The sequence below is a fragment of the Maylandia zebra genome, linkage group LG1 (genome assembly GCF_041146795.1).
Source record: "Maylandia zebra isolate NMK-2024a linkage group LG1, Mzebra_GT3a, whole genome shotgun sequence".
In the NCBI taxonomy this organism is placed as follows: domain Eukaryota; kingdom Metazoa; phylum Chordata; class Actinopteri; order Cichliformes; family Cichlidae; genus Maylandia; species Maylandia zebra.
The window spans coordinates 40,605,030-40,621,996 of NC_135167.1; the positions used below are offsets into that span (position 1 = coordinate 40,605,030).

Below are 16,967 nucleotides of genomic sequence, written 5' to 3' on the forward strand. Positions count from 1 at the left end.
TGAGGTGGAGCTCTCGGCTTTGTGGAGTTTCTCTGAGCGTTGCACCGTCTGACTTTGGGTGAATTTGCTGAGACCTCCACTCCATCTGTTTACAGCACCACAGCGACACTTCCTGCTGTGTCCATGTGATTCAGCTCTGCTCCTACACATCAGGACGAAAGGGTAATTAAACACTGTTGATATGGATGGGTCAGTAATTCTGGGCTATCCATCCATCATGTGTTTCAGGGTCATTGTTATTGTTCTGTGGCGATCCAATCAGAACCCGTCTCCAGTGTTGGCTTCAGTGAGGCGGTCCCCGTGGAGAGTTTCTGGGTGAACAAAACAGTGCTTGGTGAAATCACGTGTCCTCTCGTGACTGGTTTTAATGGTTGTAATTATTTTGTGTAGTTTTGCATCTTTGTGCTCATTTCAAACATGTTTTTCCTCGTTTTATGCCTCGTTGTTTTCACACCTTCAAGCTAACTTTGTTGCCTTTTTTGGCCCTTTGGAGCTGTTTTTAAAAATATTTGTGATCCGGCAGACGTTAAAGGTCTGAACGCTGCATTACATGGTCTTATTCTTTAAATGCATTTTCTAAATGGACGAGTATTCGAATGGCACTTTTCGAACAATAATAAAAATCCTTTGAATTCACTTCCTCTTCTTGATTTCAGCTGTTTCAGCTTCATATGAAACAATCGTTCTTTTGCTTCAGTCATTCTGAACTTCATTGTTTGAGTTGAGTTGACAGCATGACTTACTCTTGCATGTTAAACAGTAAAGTCATATTTGCTGGTTTTAAGCACACGTGTGCTTGTATCTCTACGCCTGACTTCAGGTCTGCAGCGTGTTTTTGCAGTCGAGCCATTTTGCGTCTGGTTGTGGTCGTTTATCGCCCGCGAAGCTCATTCAGTAATCCACGAGCGTCCGCAGCCGTCGTCATCGACTCATCAATGATTCAGACCTTCTGACGTCTCGGAGCTCTTTCTGCGGCTCTCTGAACATAACTGCTTTTCTTCTTCTTCAGCTGAGCTGCTGCTGCCGTGAAGCCGATGCATTTATACAGCACATTTCACCCGGAGGCACCAAACTGCTTCACAGAGCACTCAAAGGCCCCACAAACAATGAGAAAACAATCAAAAGTGAGCAAGCGCACAAAATGAAACCAATAAAAGCAACAAAACACTGCACACACAGCAAAAACTAAAAAGAAATGAAAACAATAAAAATAAATATCTTCGATTTAGAGGAAATGTAACTAAAAGCTTCGCTCACGTTCTCAGCACCATCCTTATTTTCTTCACACGGATCAGTTTGAGGCCCAAAATGAACAAAAACCATAAATGAAGAAAGATGGTCCGTGCCTTAGGTTCCGGTGGACACGACCTTTGAACCCTCAAAGGCTCATTTCAGCCAAATAACCAATAAAAATCAATTAAATCTAGACATGCCTGCTTCTTTACAATCATAAATGAGGATAAAAATCTGTCTCTGTAATGGCACCAACAAACATACAGTCACATCATTCCCTCCTGCTCTTGTGTGGCTTCTCTAAGGGACTCTGACTGGTTCTGATCCCTGATTGGCTGCTGTCTCTGCAGGTCGCCATCGACTTCACAGCATCCAACGGAGACCCTCGGAACAGCTGCTCCCTGCACTACATCCACCCGTACCAGCCCAACGAGTACCTGAAGGCTCTGGTGGCCGTGGGAGAAATCTGCCAGGACTACGACAGGTCACTTCAACTCAGCAGCCAATCACAAAGCTCCATTCATTACTGTGTTCATGTACTCACAAGATTAAAGAAACATCACTTATGAGCAGCGATAGCTCAGTAGGTAGAGTGGCCGAATCCACTGAACGGCTACCCTGAGGTACCCCTGAGCGAGGTACCGTCCCTGCTCACTGCTCCCGGGCGCCCAGTGGCTGCCCACTGCTTCACTGAGTGAGTGGGGCAAATGCAGAGAGGAAGTTCCCCACAGGTCAACATAGTATACATTATTAATATTTATTATTATCCTGCCTGGTTACACTCCCAACGTGGGCGTGGCCTCTTTGACTGACAGGCGGCTGTAGCCGCTAGCTGTCTGCTAGCTTCACCTGAACTGGAGATCTGAGCCTTTTGAATGACATCATCTGACCAATAATATGGCTGCTGTGTACTTAGCTGCACTAGCACACATCACCAGGCCGACTAACACGATTACTGTTAACTATGAATCACACAAAGCTACTCTTACAGAGTCCAAGAAGCTGCAAAGGAGTAAAGTCAGTTTCGAGTTAGCGGTCTTCTACACTTCAGTCCTCGTACTAAGCTAGCAACAGGTCAAACATCTAGCTCAGCGGTCTCCAACCTTTTTCGCGCCACGGACCGGTTTATGCCCGACAATATTTTAACGGACCGGCCTTTAAGGTGTCGCGGATAAATACAAGAAAATAAAACTAGTACGGGTACCGAAAAAAAGAAGATTTATTCATAACAGACGTGAAAAGACCCAGGAAAAGCGAGTTAACGATAAAAACGATAACAAAACGCTGAAAACCGATAAAAACCCTGAAAACCAAACATTTCACACCTGAGCCTCAACTCTCGCGGTCTGGTACCAAACCACTCACGGACCGGTACCGGTCCGAGGCCCGGGGGTTGGGGACCGCTGGTCTAACTCACAGAATGTATTTAATTGAATTTTAGATGAACTGGACAGAGATTCCTAACATCACAGTGATGTAAGGAAGTAATCACTTCTCAGCCAATCAGCAGACATTTCTTTTGCTTTGTGTTCAAGTATCCAATCAGAAAGCTCCTCCAGTGTCTCTTTTCCTTCTTCACCTTTACTTTTTTGTCTTTTTTCCTTTCAGTGACAAAATGTTCCCGGCGTTCGGCTTCGGAGCTCGGATCCCTCCAGACTACAAGGTAATTTAACAGCCCGGCTCGTCGGCGTTCCCAGCATGCACTCTGTCTGCAGAGGCTGAGGCTGACCCTGTGATTACCTTCCCACCTCCCTGCCCTCGTCACCTCCCCGGGGTGCTGCCGGCTGAATGCTTCCTTTCCTGTGCAGCAGCCTTTGGTTGGCGGTCTGACGCTGCATTCAAATCAGCTTTCAAAGTCCTGATTAGCTCCATTCAGAGTCCGAGTCGGCGCCCTGAAAATATAGCGCGGCGCGCAGCCGGAACAAGATTAGTCAAGAATATTAAACAGCCTTCAGCTTACGCAGCGTTACATTAATCAACAATAGGAAGTCTAATGTCTAATGTGATCAGGAACTTTTTCCTGAGTGTGGAGGCGTACACAGTGGAAGTTTGATCCTGGGAGGAGACGCACATCCCTGTCAGCACAAATACACAGGGGTTCACTGGGACTTCAGAGAACAGCCAGACATTAGCAGCCGAGCTGGAATCAGTCTGCAGGTGCTCGAGGAGATCCCTCAAGCAGCCAAAGTGAAATCATTTAAATCAGTCTTTGATTTTCAGAAACTGATTCCTCAAAATATTTGATCACACGTCTGACGAGTGTGTCTCACACAGGAAGAATATTAACTCTGTGAACTCCTGTCTACGTTCAGCTCGTATCTGGATAAAGCAGCTCCCTGCTGCCCTAACCTGCACCAGGTTAGGGCAGGAACGAGCGCGCTGTGCAGACCACGCCCACTTCCTCTGAACGCTGTAGTGTAAAAACACCGAGTGCTGGAACTGCAGCTCCTCTGTGGCTTCAGTTTGCTTTACAAAGCTTACAGCTTTAATCTTTCTCAGCGCTCCCTCGCCTGTCAGTTAGACTAGAAACTCACCTGTCCTGTGAGTGTGCTGTGAGGCGGGGGGAGGGAGGGGGAGGGGGCAGGTAACTACTCAGCTTCGATTTCAAGAAGAAGAAGAGCAGGAAGCGATGAAGACGGATGAAGGTGAAGAGTTTTATTGTGAGTTTTCTTTCTGCAGGTTGTTTTTTTTGATGCAGAGATCAAACAGACTTCCTGTTCCCCCTCCCTCCCCCTCCCTCCCCCTCTCTGCTCCAGGTCTCCCACGACTTCGCAGTGAATTTTAATGAGGAGAACCCGGAGTGTGCAGGTAGGTTCTTTGATTTCCTGTCGTTGAAAATTAAAAACAGGCAGAAAAACCACTCAAATATTTGACAGCGAGCTTCAGAAGCTGTTTGAAGTGAGAATGAGTTTGATGGTGACAGCGAATCAGGAAGAACCGTTCACCGCGCCGCTGATGTTTCCTGTAGGCTCGGTTTGATTTCCTAAACTGGGAAGTGTTTTATTTTTTATTTTGCCTTAAAGTGATGAGGTGATCACAGAAGCCACGTAGGAGAGTCGTCCACACAAAAGACTAGGAGGGAAGTATTACATCCAGATTCAGTATTTGCAAACGTGTCGTCTTCTTCTTCTTCACGGAGGTTAACCCTTTAAAACCAGTCAGAGCAGCACGCTCCGTTTTGCGTAACTAGTTTTAAATCCTGTAGCTCTGCAACCCTGTAAGCTAGCGCAATCATTTTTTTTGCATATGAAACCGGAGGAGTTGTACTTGCATCTTATGCCATCAGCTTGACCTCGGTCAAAGGTATTTCAAAAATAAAACTATGAAGACACGTAAAATAAATTTCCTGTGGTGGGAAACTATTTTGTGCAACTTTTTTGTATTTACAGTTTTGAGGGATAAGCCTCTTAAATTTCTCTAACTAGAAATATGTTAAAAAACAAAAACGATTTAATTTTTTTGTAGTTTATTGCACTTTTTTGCAATTTATGTAATTACTATGCACTTAATGCAGACATATTATTTAAATTTGGGCTATAATGGTTGTATTGATGTATATCAACTTGAAATGCTCCCAAAAATGTCTCCACAGCATGTAAAAATATACTATAAGCTCTGGCGGACTTGGTTCTATGGTCGGTCTTAAAGGCTTAAGCCACAGCCTGGTAATGGCTTTTCTTGCTGCTGTAAGAAGAATCTTAGTTAAATATAAGTCCTCTCTTTTAACTCTATCATCAATATTTCCTCAAAACAAAGCAGTACAGTTCTCAGGGACCTTGTAACCAAAGACTTTTTGTAAGGTATCATTAACTGTTGTCCAGAATGGGTTAATTTTAGAGCAAGACCAGAAGATATGGGAGTGGTTAGCTGCCAATTCACCACAGTTTCTCCAACAAGGCTGCTGTGTGCCCACCTGCTTACTCCTAATGTGAGGAGTGATAAAAAACCCAATAAGGCATTTCCAATTAAATTCCCGCCACTGTAGGGAATTTGTGGACGTTTGAAGTGAACCACATAACTGGCACCATGTTTCATCTGTGATTGATAGTTTTAGTTCCTGTTCCCATTTTGTCTTTACATATAAAGAGGTGAATCTTTGATTCGTCATCAAATTGGAGTATAATTTGGATGCTAGTTTAGTAGTTTTCTGCTGGTAGGAGTCGCACATTGTTTCAATTAGAGGGTTAATCATCTCAGCCTCAGCTATCTCTTTATTGTAATAATCTCGAAGTTGTAGATATCGAAAAAAATCCTGGTTTTCCAATTCAAATATTACATTCTCTGCAAATAATCCTATTTTAAGTTCCCTTTTTCCTATAAAGATCCCTTTTATATTAATATATAAATTTTATTGAGTCTTGAGTGAAACCAAATCTTTCTAAGGTCTGATACAAGAATCCCCACCCAACCCTGTCGAAAGCCTTTTCGGCGTCCGGACTAATAAGAGCTGCATCCCATTTATTACTATCAATTTTGTGAAGTATGTGTAATGTCCTCCTGATATTGTCCTGTGTTTGCCTCCCTGGAATGAATCCACATTCGTCGTCCTCAATTATATCATTAATGAACAGTTTGATTAGTTTAGCTATAATTGAAGTATACAATTTGTAGTCTACATGTAGGATCGATATCGGTCTGTAATTTGCACAGTTATCTCTATCCTTTCCTTCCTTGGGGATCAAAGACAGGATAGCATCTTTCCACGACGGGGGTATTATCCAATTCAGAGTTCTCAGCAGGATAGGGTTGAGCTTAAATACCTTATACCATTCTGCGGGGAACCCGTCACTGCCTGGGGTTTTGTTGGCTTTCGGTCTACTGATTGCCTTATTCAGTTCTTCTACTGTGATTTCCTTAGTAAGTACTTCGTTTTGGTTTTTCCAATGGCAGGTAGGTCTAGTGAGTACAAACAATTTTTTTTAATTGATTGTACATCTACATTTCCTTCTTGCATATAGAGATTTTGGTAGTAATTGTTGAAAATGTTTTCTATTTCTTCCGGTTTAGCTTCCAACTCTTGAGTTATAGGGTTTCTAATTTGGTGTATTGCTGTATCTATCTGCTGCTTTCGCAGTCTGCGAGCGAATAATTTGGCAGATTTAGGGCCTAGGTCGTAATAATTTAGTTTCAAATATCTTGCCTTTCTTTCCGCTTCCTGATTCAATATTTTCTATTTGTATTTAGACCTCTAAGATTTGTCTCTGTGTTATGGGGTCCCTTTTAGTCCTGAAGGTTTGTTCCAGCTCTTTTAAATTTTTCGTCAGCTGATTATATTTTTCAATTCTTTTTTTTTTTAACAAAAGAAGCTTTTGCTGTCAAGCTTCCCCACAGAACAGCTTTCATTGAATCCCAAAGAATTAGAGGGTTCACTTCTCCGTTGTCATTCTCTTTAATGATTGCATCTATTTCTTGTTTAATATCATATGTAATAGATTCATTATTCAGAAGCCCTACATTAAGGCTCCTTTGTTCCTTGGAAGTGAGTCCAGCTGAATTGTCAGAAAAATCGCGTTATGATCTGAGACATCCGCTACCTCGATTCTACAGTCGAACACTCTGTGACATTCTTCCTTTTGCATTAAGAAATAATCAGTCCGGGTGTGCACTGAGTGTGGAATTGAGTAGTGTGTGTAGTCCCTTTGTGAAGGGTGCAGCAATCTCCAGACATCCACCAGTCTCGTTTCCTCAAGTGTCAAGTCTAAGTGTCTGCTTATATGTGTTTTGCATCTAGTTTGACTAGTTGTGTCCAAACAATAATTCAATATTACGTTGAAGTCTCCTGCACAAATACACATACCCTCTGCCTCCACTGAGATTGGGTCAAAAAGGTCTTTAAAGAATGATTTGGGACTATTTGGTGCAGACAAGAGTCAAGATACTATTTAAAGCTTTGCCCTTCACAATGATGCACCGTCCTTCTTTATCTTTTATTTCTTCAAAGAGTTCGAATGACAAATTGTTCGCCATAAGAATGGCCACGCCTCTTTTATGGCTGTTGATATGGGAGCTATAATATGTTTTTCTACATCCATGTTTCTTTAATTTTTCGTTCTCTTGTGGTGACAAATGGGTTTCCTGCAGAAAGATTAAATCCTTATTTTCTTTGTAAATTTTTGTTAATACTCTGGCTCTTTTGATTGGATAACCCAGGCTGTTAACATCAAGCGACATCAATTTCAGACACCGTGAGACTTGATCAATATTCAATGAGTGAAAGAATATTTGCCCGAAGGCTGCGAATACTCAAACAGGCATTTGTGAATTAAACCTCTAAACTAGAACTCAGAGGATTCACAGCTGATATCTGACCTCATCTAAATGTTTGAAATATTCATTTGTGAATTTAAAATCAGAAAAAAATCAAAAGACGTCAGAGACATTTTCTGTGCTCGTTCCTGATTAAAGTGTAAAATAATGGTTCAGCAGTGTGTACCTCTGTGACTGTGTGTACTAACACTGGCAGTCTGAATCAACTCCTCAGTGTCTTTGAAATGCAGTATAAATAAATCTAAAGCTGCACATTACAGATATTTTCCTCGATCTCTACGTAGTGACTGAAACAAAGAGGCCTTGGTGTAACTGAGTATCCTCTGCAGGGGGTCTTGACTCTCCCATAGGGACGGGGGAGGAGTTGAGTCACGTGGGCGGGGCTCAGAGTGGAGCCGTCACTCACAGTGAAAGAAGCTGGTGGTCTGGGCCTGTGGCGCCTCGTAGGTGAGATGCAGGAAACCCAACAGCTTCGGGCCAATCAGGAACCAGTTTTAGCACGAAGATGGCGGCCGCGGCAGAGAAGAAACAAAAAAGAAAACTTCCCGACAGCTAAAACATTGACAAGTGTTACATTTTGACTTTCTTCTTAAATGGAAAAGTGAAAATAAGGCAGAGTCATTTTATCGGAGCTGTTGCTTTAGGCAGACATACAGATGTTGACAGCTGGAGTTGCTGCTCTGACCTCACAACTGTTTCCTCCTGGTTTTGAGGGGAGACAGGCAGACAGTGTTTAGATAAAGGCCTCTCGCACTCTTGGCTGCTAAAGGTCATCGATCAGCTCAGAGACACTTCAACCCCGACGCTCTTAATTAAGTCTGAGTGCGTCTTCCTGATGACCTTCAGACAGTAAATCACAGCGTTGCCTCCGGGCATGCTGGGATGCCTCTGAAAGGACCCGGAGAGACGGACCGTGGAGCCTCACAGACCTCATACGTCCAAGGCGAAACAGAAGGAGACACTCATAACATTAAATGTATAAACATAAGTTATGTAGTTAATGAGCAGCTGGTTTACCGGTTCCTCTCTCTGCAGCGCCCCCCAGTGTATGAAGTTAGGCCAAATATAGTTAACACACGCAGACTTTCTATTCAATTAGAAAAGTGTCGTTTTTGTGTTCTTCCAAAAGTCGAAAAGACTCAGTTTGAATAAAATCACTGACAGGTTTAAATATAAAGCTGACAGTTCGTCTCACAGAATAAACGTGATGGATTTCTATCACCGAGATGACCTGAGACCGTCAGACTGTGATAAATACAGACTGAAGTGTAATCACTTACAGCAGATGAAAGCTCGGGTAAAAAGGCGAGGGATGAAAGGAGCTCGGACCAAAGCGTGGGGTGTAACGAACGAGCTTCGGGCACGACAGCGATGCTTCGTCAGGGACGCGTCGCCAAAAACACGAGGCTGGCAGAGCAAGTCCAGAGCAACAGCGACACTAACGCAGAGAGAGGCGGAGCAAGAAACAAACTACAAACATGAATCATCAGTAAATTTAATAATAATGATAAAAAAATGAAACACATAAAAGCACAAATATAAAGATACAGAAGTGAATCTTTATACAAAGGTAATAAAAGACAAAGCTGGCCAAAAATTAATATTTAAAGCACACCTTTAAGATCGCGGACTGTATATAAATGATGTAACAGGAACCATGATGTCACTACTGGTTTCTGTAGCCCAAATAAAGTAGAAGAAATTTTTGAAGCTCTAAAATAACTTCACATGTGATCAAGTGACCACGAAGGTGCAGCTAACGCTAGCTAGCATGGTTAACAGCGATCCAGTGTACAGGTGCATCACACGGGCGCAGAAACCTGAAGCTCTTCGTGGACCGAGCGGCTTCCTGCCTGCTCACTGAACAAAATTACTGGGTGTGGATGTGATTAGTGAGCTGCTACTCGAGGGAAAACCACTAAAGGTACAGGGAACACCGTCCACTGTCGGCTTTATCAGGAAAAGAGCAATCATGCTCCCAACGTGTTATATTATCAGCATCACGCACGAATCATCCACAGTTAAAAGCTCTGAATCCCCCAAAACTGGACAAACAAACAGAGACTTTTTCCAACAACAACCTTTTTCACCTGTTAATAGAACAAACGGCAGCTTGTTCTGATTCAAAGCTGGTGATTTCTGCTTTATAAGAAGGCAAAAGTTTGATTAAAACCCTGAATGAAGAGGTGTGCACAGCTGTGGATCTACAGGTAGAAATGCTCGTTCTATGACTGAGAATCTTCAGGTAGAGACGAGATTTACTGTCAAGAACAACTGGTAACCAAACCCAAGACAGCTCTGGCTTTGTCTGGTTCTAGTTTTTCGGAACCAGACTGTCTCTGATTGTTTTTGTGTCCTGTCAGGCATCCAGGGTGTGGTAGAGGCGTACCAGGCCTGCCTACCAAAGCTGCAGCTCTACGGCCCCACCAACATCGCACCCATCATCCAGAAAGTCGCCAAGTCTGCCTCGCAGGAGGTGCACACCAAAGAGGCCATGGTGAGACGCGATCTAGTTTCATGTTCCAATAAAGTTTTCAGACAGGAAACCTTTTTCATACCTGTGTCTCAGGAATATGCACAATGTCTCTTTGTGTACTGGTACCACGGGAATATCATCCCGGGAGCACGCAGCGCTGCCTCAGATATTAGCCATGCTGCTCGAAAAATGGTGCAAAAGAGTTCCTGCTGCATGGAAACACGAGGCAAACGGGTCAGGACCAGTGCCGTCACCACCACAAACCGTGGCTGATGACTTTTGACAAAATGATTGTATTTAAAGGCCGAGGAAAGAGCGTCCTTAACTGCAACCAGAAACTACACTTCAAAGCTTCACCCTGAGCTACCCACATCAAAACACCGAGCTCAGGGGAAGGCTGCCAGCCAAGAGGGCAGATTTGAGCAGGCTGGCTGGCAATTCAACACTTTCAGTTATTGTTTGATCTTCAAATAAAAACCTAATAATAATAAAATGAACCAGACTTTTATGACAAACACTCCTCACAGAGTACAGTTTAAAGATCGTGCAATTAGAAACAGGAAGAAAAGGCTTTGAGACGCCGGCTCGGCCGCTAACAAGGCTGCTATAATGACTCCGCTGGGATTTCTTCACCGGTTTCTCTTCATCCACTTTAAGCCTCACTCTACAGAAACGTAGACGAACTACACACACACATATGTATATATATATATAATTTGAAATGCTGCCACTGCTTCTTTTAAAACCTGCTGGATTTACACTGATAGTTCTGGCCGCAGGAGCTGGTCTGACTGGGTCTCTTCATGTTCAATCCTCCAGCAATACTTCATCCTGCTGATCCTGACAGACGGCGTCATCACCGACATGGCCGACACGAGGGAGGCCATCGTTCAGGCTTCCCACCTCCCCATGTCCATCATCATCGTTGGGGTCGGGAACGCCGACTTCAGCGACATGCAGATGCTGGACGGCGATGACGGGATCCTGCGCTCACCCAAAGGAGAGCCCGTCCTCCGGGACATCGTTCAGTTCGTCCCCTTCCGCAACTTCAAACACGTGAGTCCATCGTGTTCGAAAACTGTACCGTGTCAGAGCAACGTCATACACAGCGAACGTGCTCGTTGAACTAACACATAATAACTGGTTATGGTGAACACGTGTAACTCCTGCCGTGTTACATCTGTGACCGGGTGGTTTTTAGAGTCATGTGGAAACTCCAGAGGAATCAGGCTAACTGCTCCTCAGCAGCTGTGAGCGCCTGTATAAGTGTAGACGTTTGGGCACTTTGCAGTTCTGAAGGATTCAGGTGTGTTAGCACAATGCAATGCTCAGACTTCACGGGCCTCAGGTCACCTGTTAAAGGTCAAAGTTCATGACAGAACAATTAGAAGACGACTGAACAAGTGTGGCTTGTTTGGAAGAGAAAACATCTCTCCAAAAGGAACTCGGCAGCAGGGATCAGGTTTGCAAAGCCTCTGGAGACTTCTGGAACAAATGGGAGATGTTTGTTCATCATGTGCAGCATGTGTGGGTAAAATCAAACACGTCATATCAGGACAAACACGTTGTATCACCTGTTGGCACGGTGATGGAGCAATGAGGGTTTCATCCCCTTGCAGTCACTGAGTCTCCATGAACCCACGGCCAAAGCTCGGCCCAAACTGGGTCATGAACAGGACAATGACCCCGAGCACAGCGGCGAAAGAAACGAACGAAGGCTCTGTAACGGTCCAGAGTCCAGAGCTCAGAGAGCTGTGCATGAATAATGCTGCAGACCCGAAGACCTGAAGCGCCGCTGTAAAGGAGAGTGGGTCAAAATGAAGACCTGAACAATGACTCGTCGCTGTCGCCCTATAATAAAAATTAAATTGCATATATTTTTACCTATAAGATAATATTTATGTTTTTCTCACATCTTCACTGATGTTTACAAACCTTTAACCTCACTTTTTTGTGTTTGTTATTATGAAGCATGTTTGTGTAAATTATTAGAAACACTTTCTCTGTTGTTCAGCAGTTACAAACCTCTAATTAGAGCACCAGATGGTGTGTTCATTTGAAAACTCTCTTGTTGATGGGAGATGCAGTGTTTAAATATAATTGCATGTGACCCTAAAATAACAGCGGACGACAGGGAAGTGATGGAAAACAATAAACGGAGGAGGACGAGAGGAGAGGCTGTGAAGTTGTTGAAAAAAATCTGTTTTCACCCTATAAGAAGGGAAATGGGGACAATCTGCCGGCCAGTCTCAAGTGGAAAATTCTTTATTTCACTCGAATGAATTTTCAGTCTGAGTGTAGTGACAGTACAGTACGAGAGATTCACAGTTCGGACTCGTTGGGAAGATTCATTCTCCTGCATTTATTCTGTGATGAATGAGAGTTTCTGTCTTTGGACCCCAAGAGAAGCAATTTTTATTTGACAGCAGCAGAACGAGGCAGAGACGAGAGGCTGCGACAGACGCTGCTTCAAACAATTACCGCTGTCTGGGATTTTTCCCGAGGGGAAGACGCTGAAATGAAATTTAAAGACCGTGTCTTAAGTTGTTCTACCTTCCTCAAAACAGAACATCAGATTAAATTCCATCTGCAGCACATGCACATGCTCGGATTTGAGGGTCTGGTTTATTTATGCTGCTGCTTTTACGCCACTCTCGCACTGAGGAAAACACTGAGACCACGGCACGACCAAAGTTACTGCAACTGTGTGCAACAGAGCGATAAGACAGAGTCAGACAGATTCAGAAAGTGGTTGCAAGGAAATCCCTCAGCAACTTGCTTATATACAGGAGTGCAACCAGTCTGCAACCAGTCAGCAACCAGTCAGCAACCAAATGAGTGAGTCTCCTCTTGCAAAGAGATTCATCATCACAGACTGACTCAGATTAATTGCAATGTTTTGGCGATCTTTTATAAATTAGACTTCAGTTATTGGCAAGTCTTTGTGAATCCGTCTGAGAGGCAGTGTGACTGTTGGGAGACAGGAAGCCATCATCACTGACCCGTGCAATCACAAGTGGTCGCTCTAGGCAGCCGGCAGGTTCCTGCAGCTGCTTACAGCCACCGAATGTGAAGCAAATTTAGTACAATCACTGAACCGTTACGTTTTTCCTTCGAGGTCGCTGCTTATGTTTTTATTCCATTAATCCGAGTGTGTGTTACTAGTAATTTTACATTTTCCAAAAGATGTGTGCAAAATATTGAACTTTTGTTTTAGAGAAAAAGCAAAATCAGCTACGTGCACCATGGATCAAGGTAAAACACCTGCTTTATCAGCGATGGAGAAGGGCAGCTATTCTGTTGTTGGGGTCTGCAGGTGTTGAGCTGCAGTTTTATGAACATTTAAAGATCAACTCTTCCCTCTGCACTCTGTGTTTTAACTGACGGCTCTGCTCTCTCCTCCTCAGGCGTCTCCAGCCGCTCTGGCTAAGAGTGTGCTAGCAGAAGTGCCCAACCAGGTGGTTGACTACTACAACAGCAAGGGCATCAAGCCCAAAGTGCCCAGCCAGTACCAGTCTTCCAGGCCATTTGGTCCATGAGCCTACTGCCACAGCTGCCGCTGGACAGCACAACCTGGGCTGAGAAAAATGTTTACTGTCTTTTGTTCTTTGTTAATGCGGATGATGAAGGTGCTACCTGCAGTGTCCTATCATTACAACGTGGCTTATTTTAGACCCGAGCAGACGACGTCAGTCTCTGGGGTAGAAGTCGTGAGTCGACTTAGTGCTGGGTCTAAGTTTCACCAATCTGAACCAGGTCAGGTCTCGTTTTTACCGATACAGTCATCTACCTGAGGGTGCATGCTATCATCCTTCATCACGATCACTACCTGAGGGGAAAAGGAGCAGAAGTTAAAGGAAAAGTGGAGCTGTTTACAAGTTAATAGAAAACCTGCTGATGCATCAGCTGTTTGTTCCACTTTTATGAAAATCGTGGCCAAAGTTTTTATTTAGACCTGCTTTTATTTTGGGTGCAATAAGAAGAAACACGGCTTTCAGTCTGATGCAGAGCTACTAATTATTTAGCTGCGTTAGCCGTGGAGCAGTCTTCTTATTATAATGCTGCTCTTTGTTGTTAATCGGTCGGTATAACCAACCGCACACCATCCTGCTGCTGGTTGTCTTCTTTCTCTGTCGGGGTCTGTTCAGGTCGACTGCTTTGTGCAAACCTCGGTCTGTTGGGGTCAGGATTGACCTGCTAGTTCAACATAATGGAAGCCTGTTTTGTAGCTGGGAAAACCTCGACGTTAGTTTGGTTCAAAACAAAAACAAGAGAGACGCCGTTTGGATTACATCAGTTTTAGTTAGCATGCTTCGGGGGAAATGGGCCGTGTCATTGGATGAGAAAGAAACTGAAGGAGGATCTTGTCATGAGAAACTTTCTGCTATAAATACTTGTTACCACTGCCTATCCTGGCATCCAAGTTATAATTCTCCTTAAAGACTAAACCTGATCTGGTCACATCAGCATTTTTGCTCAAGGCTCAAAACCCTTTCTGATTCTGAAAACTCACAGCGAGCTTTTGTGGAGTGTGAGGTGGAATCAAAAGAATCAAACAGGCTCGTTTCATTGGCCAATCTGTTCTTCAGGGTCATCTCTGTGTGGCGCTCTCTGGACGTCCTGTTCAAACAGCAGTAACATTCACAGCTGTGATTTCACCCGGGACCTGAAATGATCTGAACACCTTTTTGGCACAGTAGACCCAGCACACGCCACAGACACACAACTGAAAGTGATTGGAACATAACGTCCAGGGAGCGCTTTAAAAGTAGTCCAGCGACGCTGCCTTGAACAGCTGATTGGCCAGATTTCACCGTATTTTTTTTATTCGATGGAGTGAAGAACCTTTTTGATTGGAGGCCGTCACAGCCAATGAATATAGAGGATAGCATGACCTGTCTATGTTGTGCAAACTGCTAGTATTAAACAACTTGGTGTCTGTTTAGTGAAAATGTTTTGGTGCTGTCACTGCAACACTGAGATTTCCTGTGGACAAATGGATTTTGAGGTGACCAGGATGTGACCCGTGGAGCTGAGCTTAGGGAAATTATGGATACTTTAAGTCCAGCATGGCATTAAAAAGGAACTGCTCGACAAACTAAACTTTAATTTAGCAAGTTTTGTCAGTGTATCCATTGATTTATCTTTTTTTGGCGTATAGCATTGCAAAAAGACGATGACAAAAACGTGTAACGAAGCCTGGATCTCATCGTTTAGCTTTATCTGATCATAAAAAACGATGTTCAGCGAGTCATCCTAAATTCTCTTCACAAAGTAAAGTGAGCTTTCCTCAAACTGGGGCGTTTTGTGGGTGGAAACAACATTCTGAAACTTCATTTAGACCTGCAGCAGAAATAAAAGGGAAAATGGTTGAGAACTGGGTTATTCCCAAAAGGGAAGAACAGCATGAAGGTCAGGAAGGAATTCATCACATCCCAGCGTACACACTGGAAACTGCAAACGTAGCACCTTTAGCATCCGCTGTGCATGCAGGGTCGGCAGGCTGAGCAGACTGTAGCGCTCAGGAGCATTTTAAGTGGAAAAGCACACAAACGGGCAACTCTGACCAATTAAACGCTGCTTCCCTGCAGACAGCATGACGGGCGGGGAACCAGTCGATGAAGGAATGTATGACCCCACCCCCACCTCATTTGTTTTTATAAGAGTTTATTGAGATTTTGCTAAATTTCGTAAGGTTCGTATGTAGTAAAGCATTTCGGATCTCTGCCAGAGGAACAAGTGCGCTGCCTTCACAGACGTCTGCATCCTCCACAGTTTTTATCTCCAGGTCAGGCAGATGCATGAACTGTTGTTTTGCATGCAAATCTCCATGCAGGACTGTGCGGTCCTTGTGGTTTCTGTTTCCTGGTAGTGAATAATATGAGTAATAATTATGTTTACAATGTGCCCAGTGATGGGGCTGTTCTACTCTCAAGCATGTTCACATGTAAATGACGATGTGCGAGTAGATTGAAAAGCACAAATGGAGCATCTTTGGAGAAATTTCTAGATTATGGTGATAGATTTTGGTCACGTTGTGTCACAACACCTGTCCGTTTGTCTTCATGTTTTTAAAAAATGAAGACAAAAGCTTGTTGTCTTTTAGGTTTATTGCAAATTACTGAAGCATCCAAACGTTTGTAGGACGCTGTCGCAGATACGGCCACACCTCTTGGTGTTGGTTAGTGAAATCCTTCAGAGGGATCAGAAGTGTCCAAACAGCCGTGTGTGATAACTTAAACCTGCATTTTTACACATATGTTCATTCAGCATGTTTTCACAGTTCTCTGCATGCAGCTCATTAACAACATGGTAATAACTGAGGTATTTAATAATATAATACCACGGACTAACCAAGCAAAGCTCGGCACTGACAGCGGGTAGTTGCACAATAATAACAGGAAAATCCATTTAAAAGTACCAATGAGGCCAAACGCAGCTACTGTGTATAGTTTAGTTTTTGACAGTGATGTGCTAACCTGCTGATAATGATGGTGAACGTTAAAGTTTTTACTTTTTTGGCTAATTTTAACCGAAAACCTTTAAATCTAATATTAGAAAATGATGAAATGAATCATTTATTTTTGAACATTTTACTGTGACTGAAAGCACTTGTGTTGCTTTCTGTGTAAGAATCAAACTACACCTCTCTAATTGAATTTTAATGTAATGATATTTACACAATCAAAGTGTTTTTATTAGTAAGTGTGCACAATTATCACGTTGTACACGAGCTGGAATATGAAGTAGTGACAGCTCAGCTTCCGTGTGCTTTACATGTTTCCTTCTCACAAGGTTGAACTCGAGCTGCTGCACAGGCACCGTTTCATTTAGCGATGGAAGATTTTTTAAGACACTTTGATTTCTGCTGTCGATCAAAGAGCAAAGGTGGGGGACAGGTGTTGAGTCACATGACTTAGTGTTGTGTTAACATGCAGTATTGTGTGCAAAACAATGAAAAACTGACTTATAATAAAGTTTTATCAGTAAG

At 43.4% G+C, this 16,967-nt stretch overlaps 1 protein-coding gene across 1 annotated transcript in view; it reads left to right on the forward strand.

Moving 5' to 3' along the window:
• The window catches only part of cpne4a (copine IVa), a 100,037-nt gene extending 83,070 nt beyond the window's left edge, over positions 1-16,967 (forward strand). Inside the window, exons 11-16 of the mRNA XM_014410940.3 lie at positions 1,584-1,717; positions 2,842-2,896; positions 3,990-4,041; positions 9,864-9,997; positions 10,796-11,032; positions 13,384-16,967. Coding sequence (XP_014266426.1) covers positions 1,584-1,717; positions 2,842-2,896; positions 3,990-4,041; positions 9,864-9,997; positions 10,796-11,032; positions 13,384-13,515 — 744 coding nt within the window. The 3' untranslated portion in view covers positions 13,516-16,967. The remainder of the gene's footprint in view (positions 1-1,583; positions 1,718-2,841; positions 2,897-3,989; positions 4,042-9,863; positions 9,998-10,795; positions 11,033-13,383) is intronic.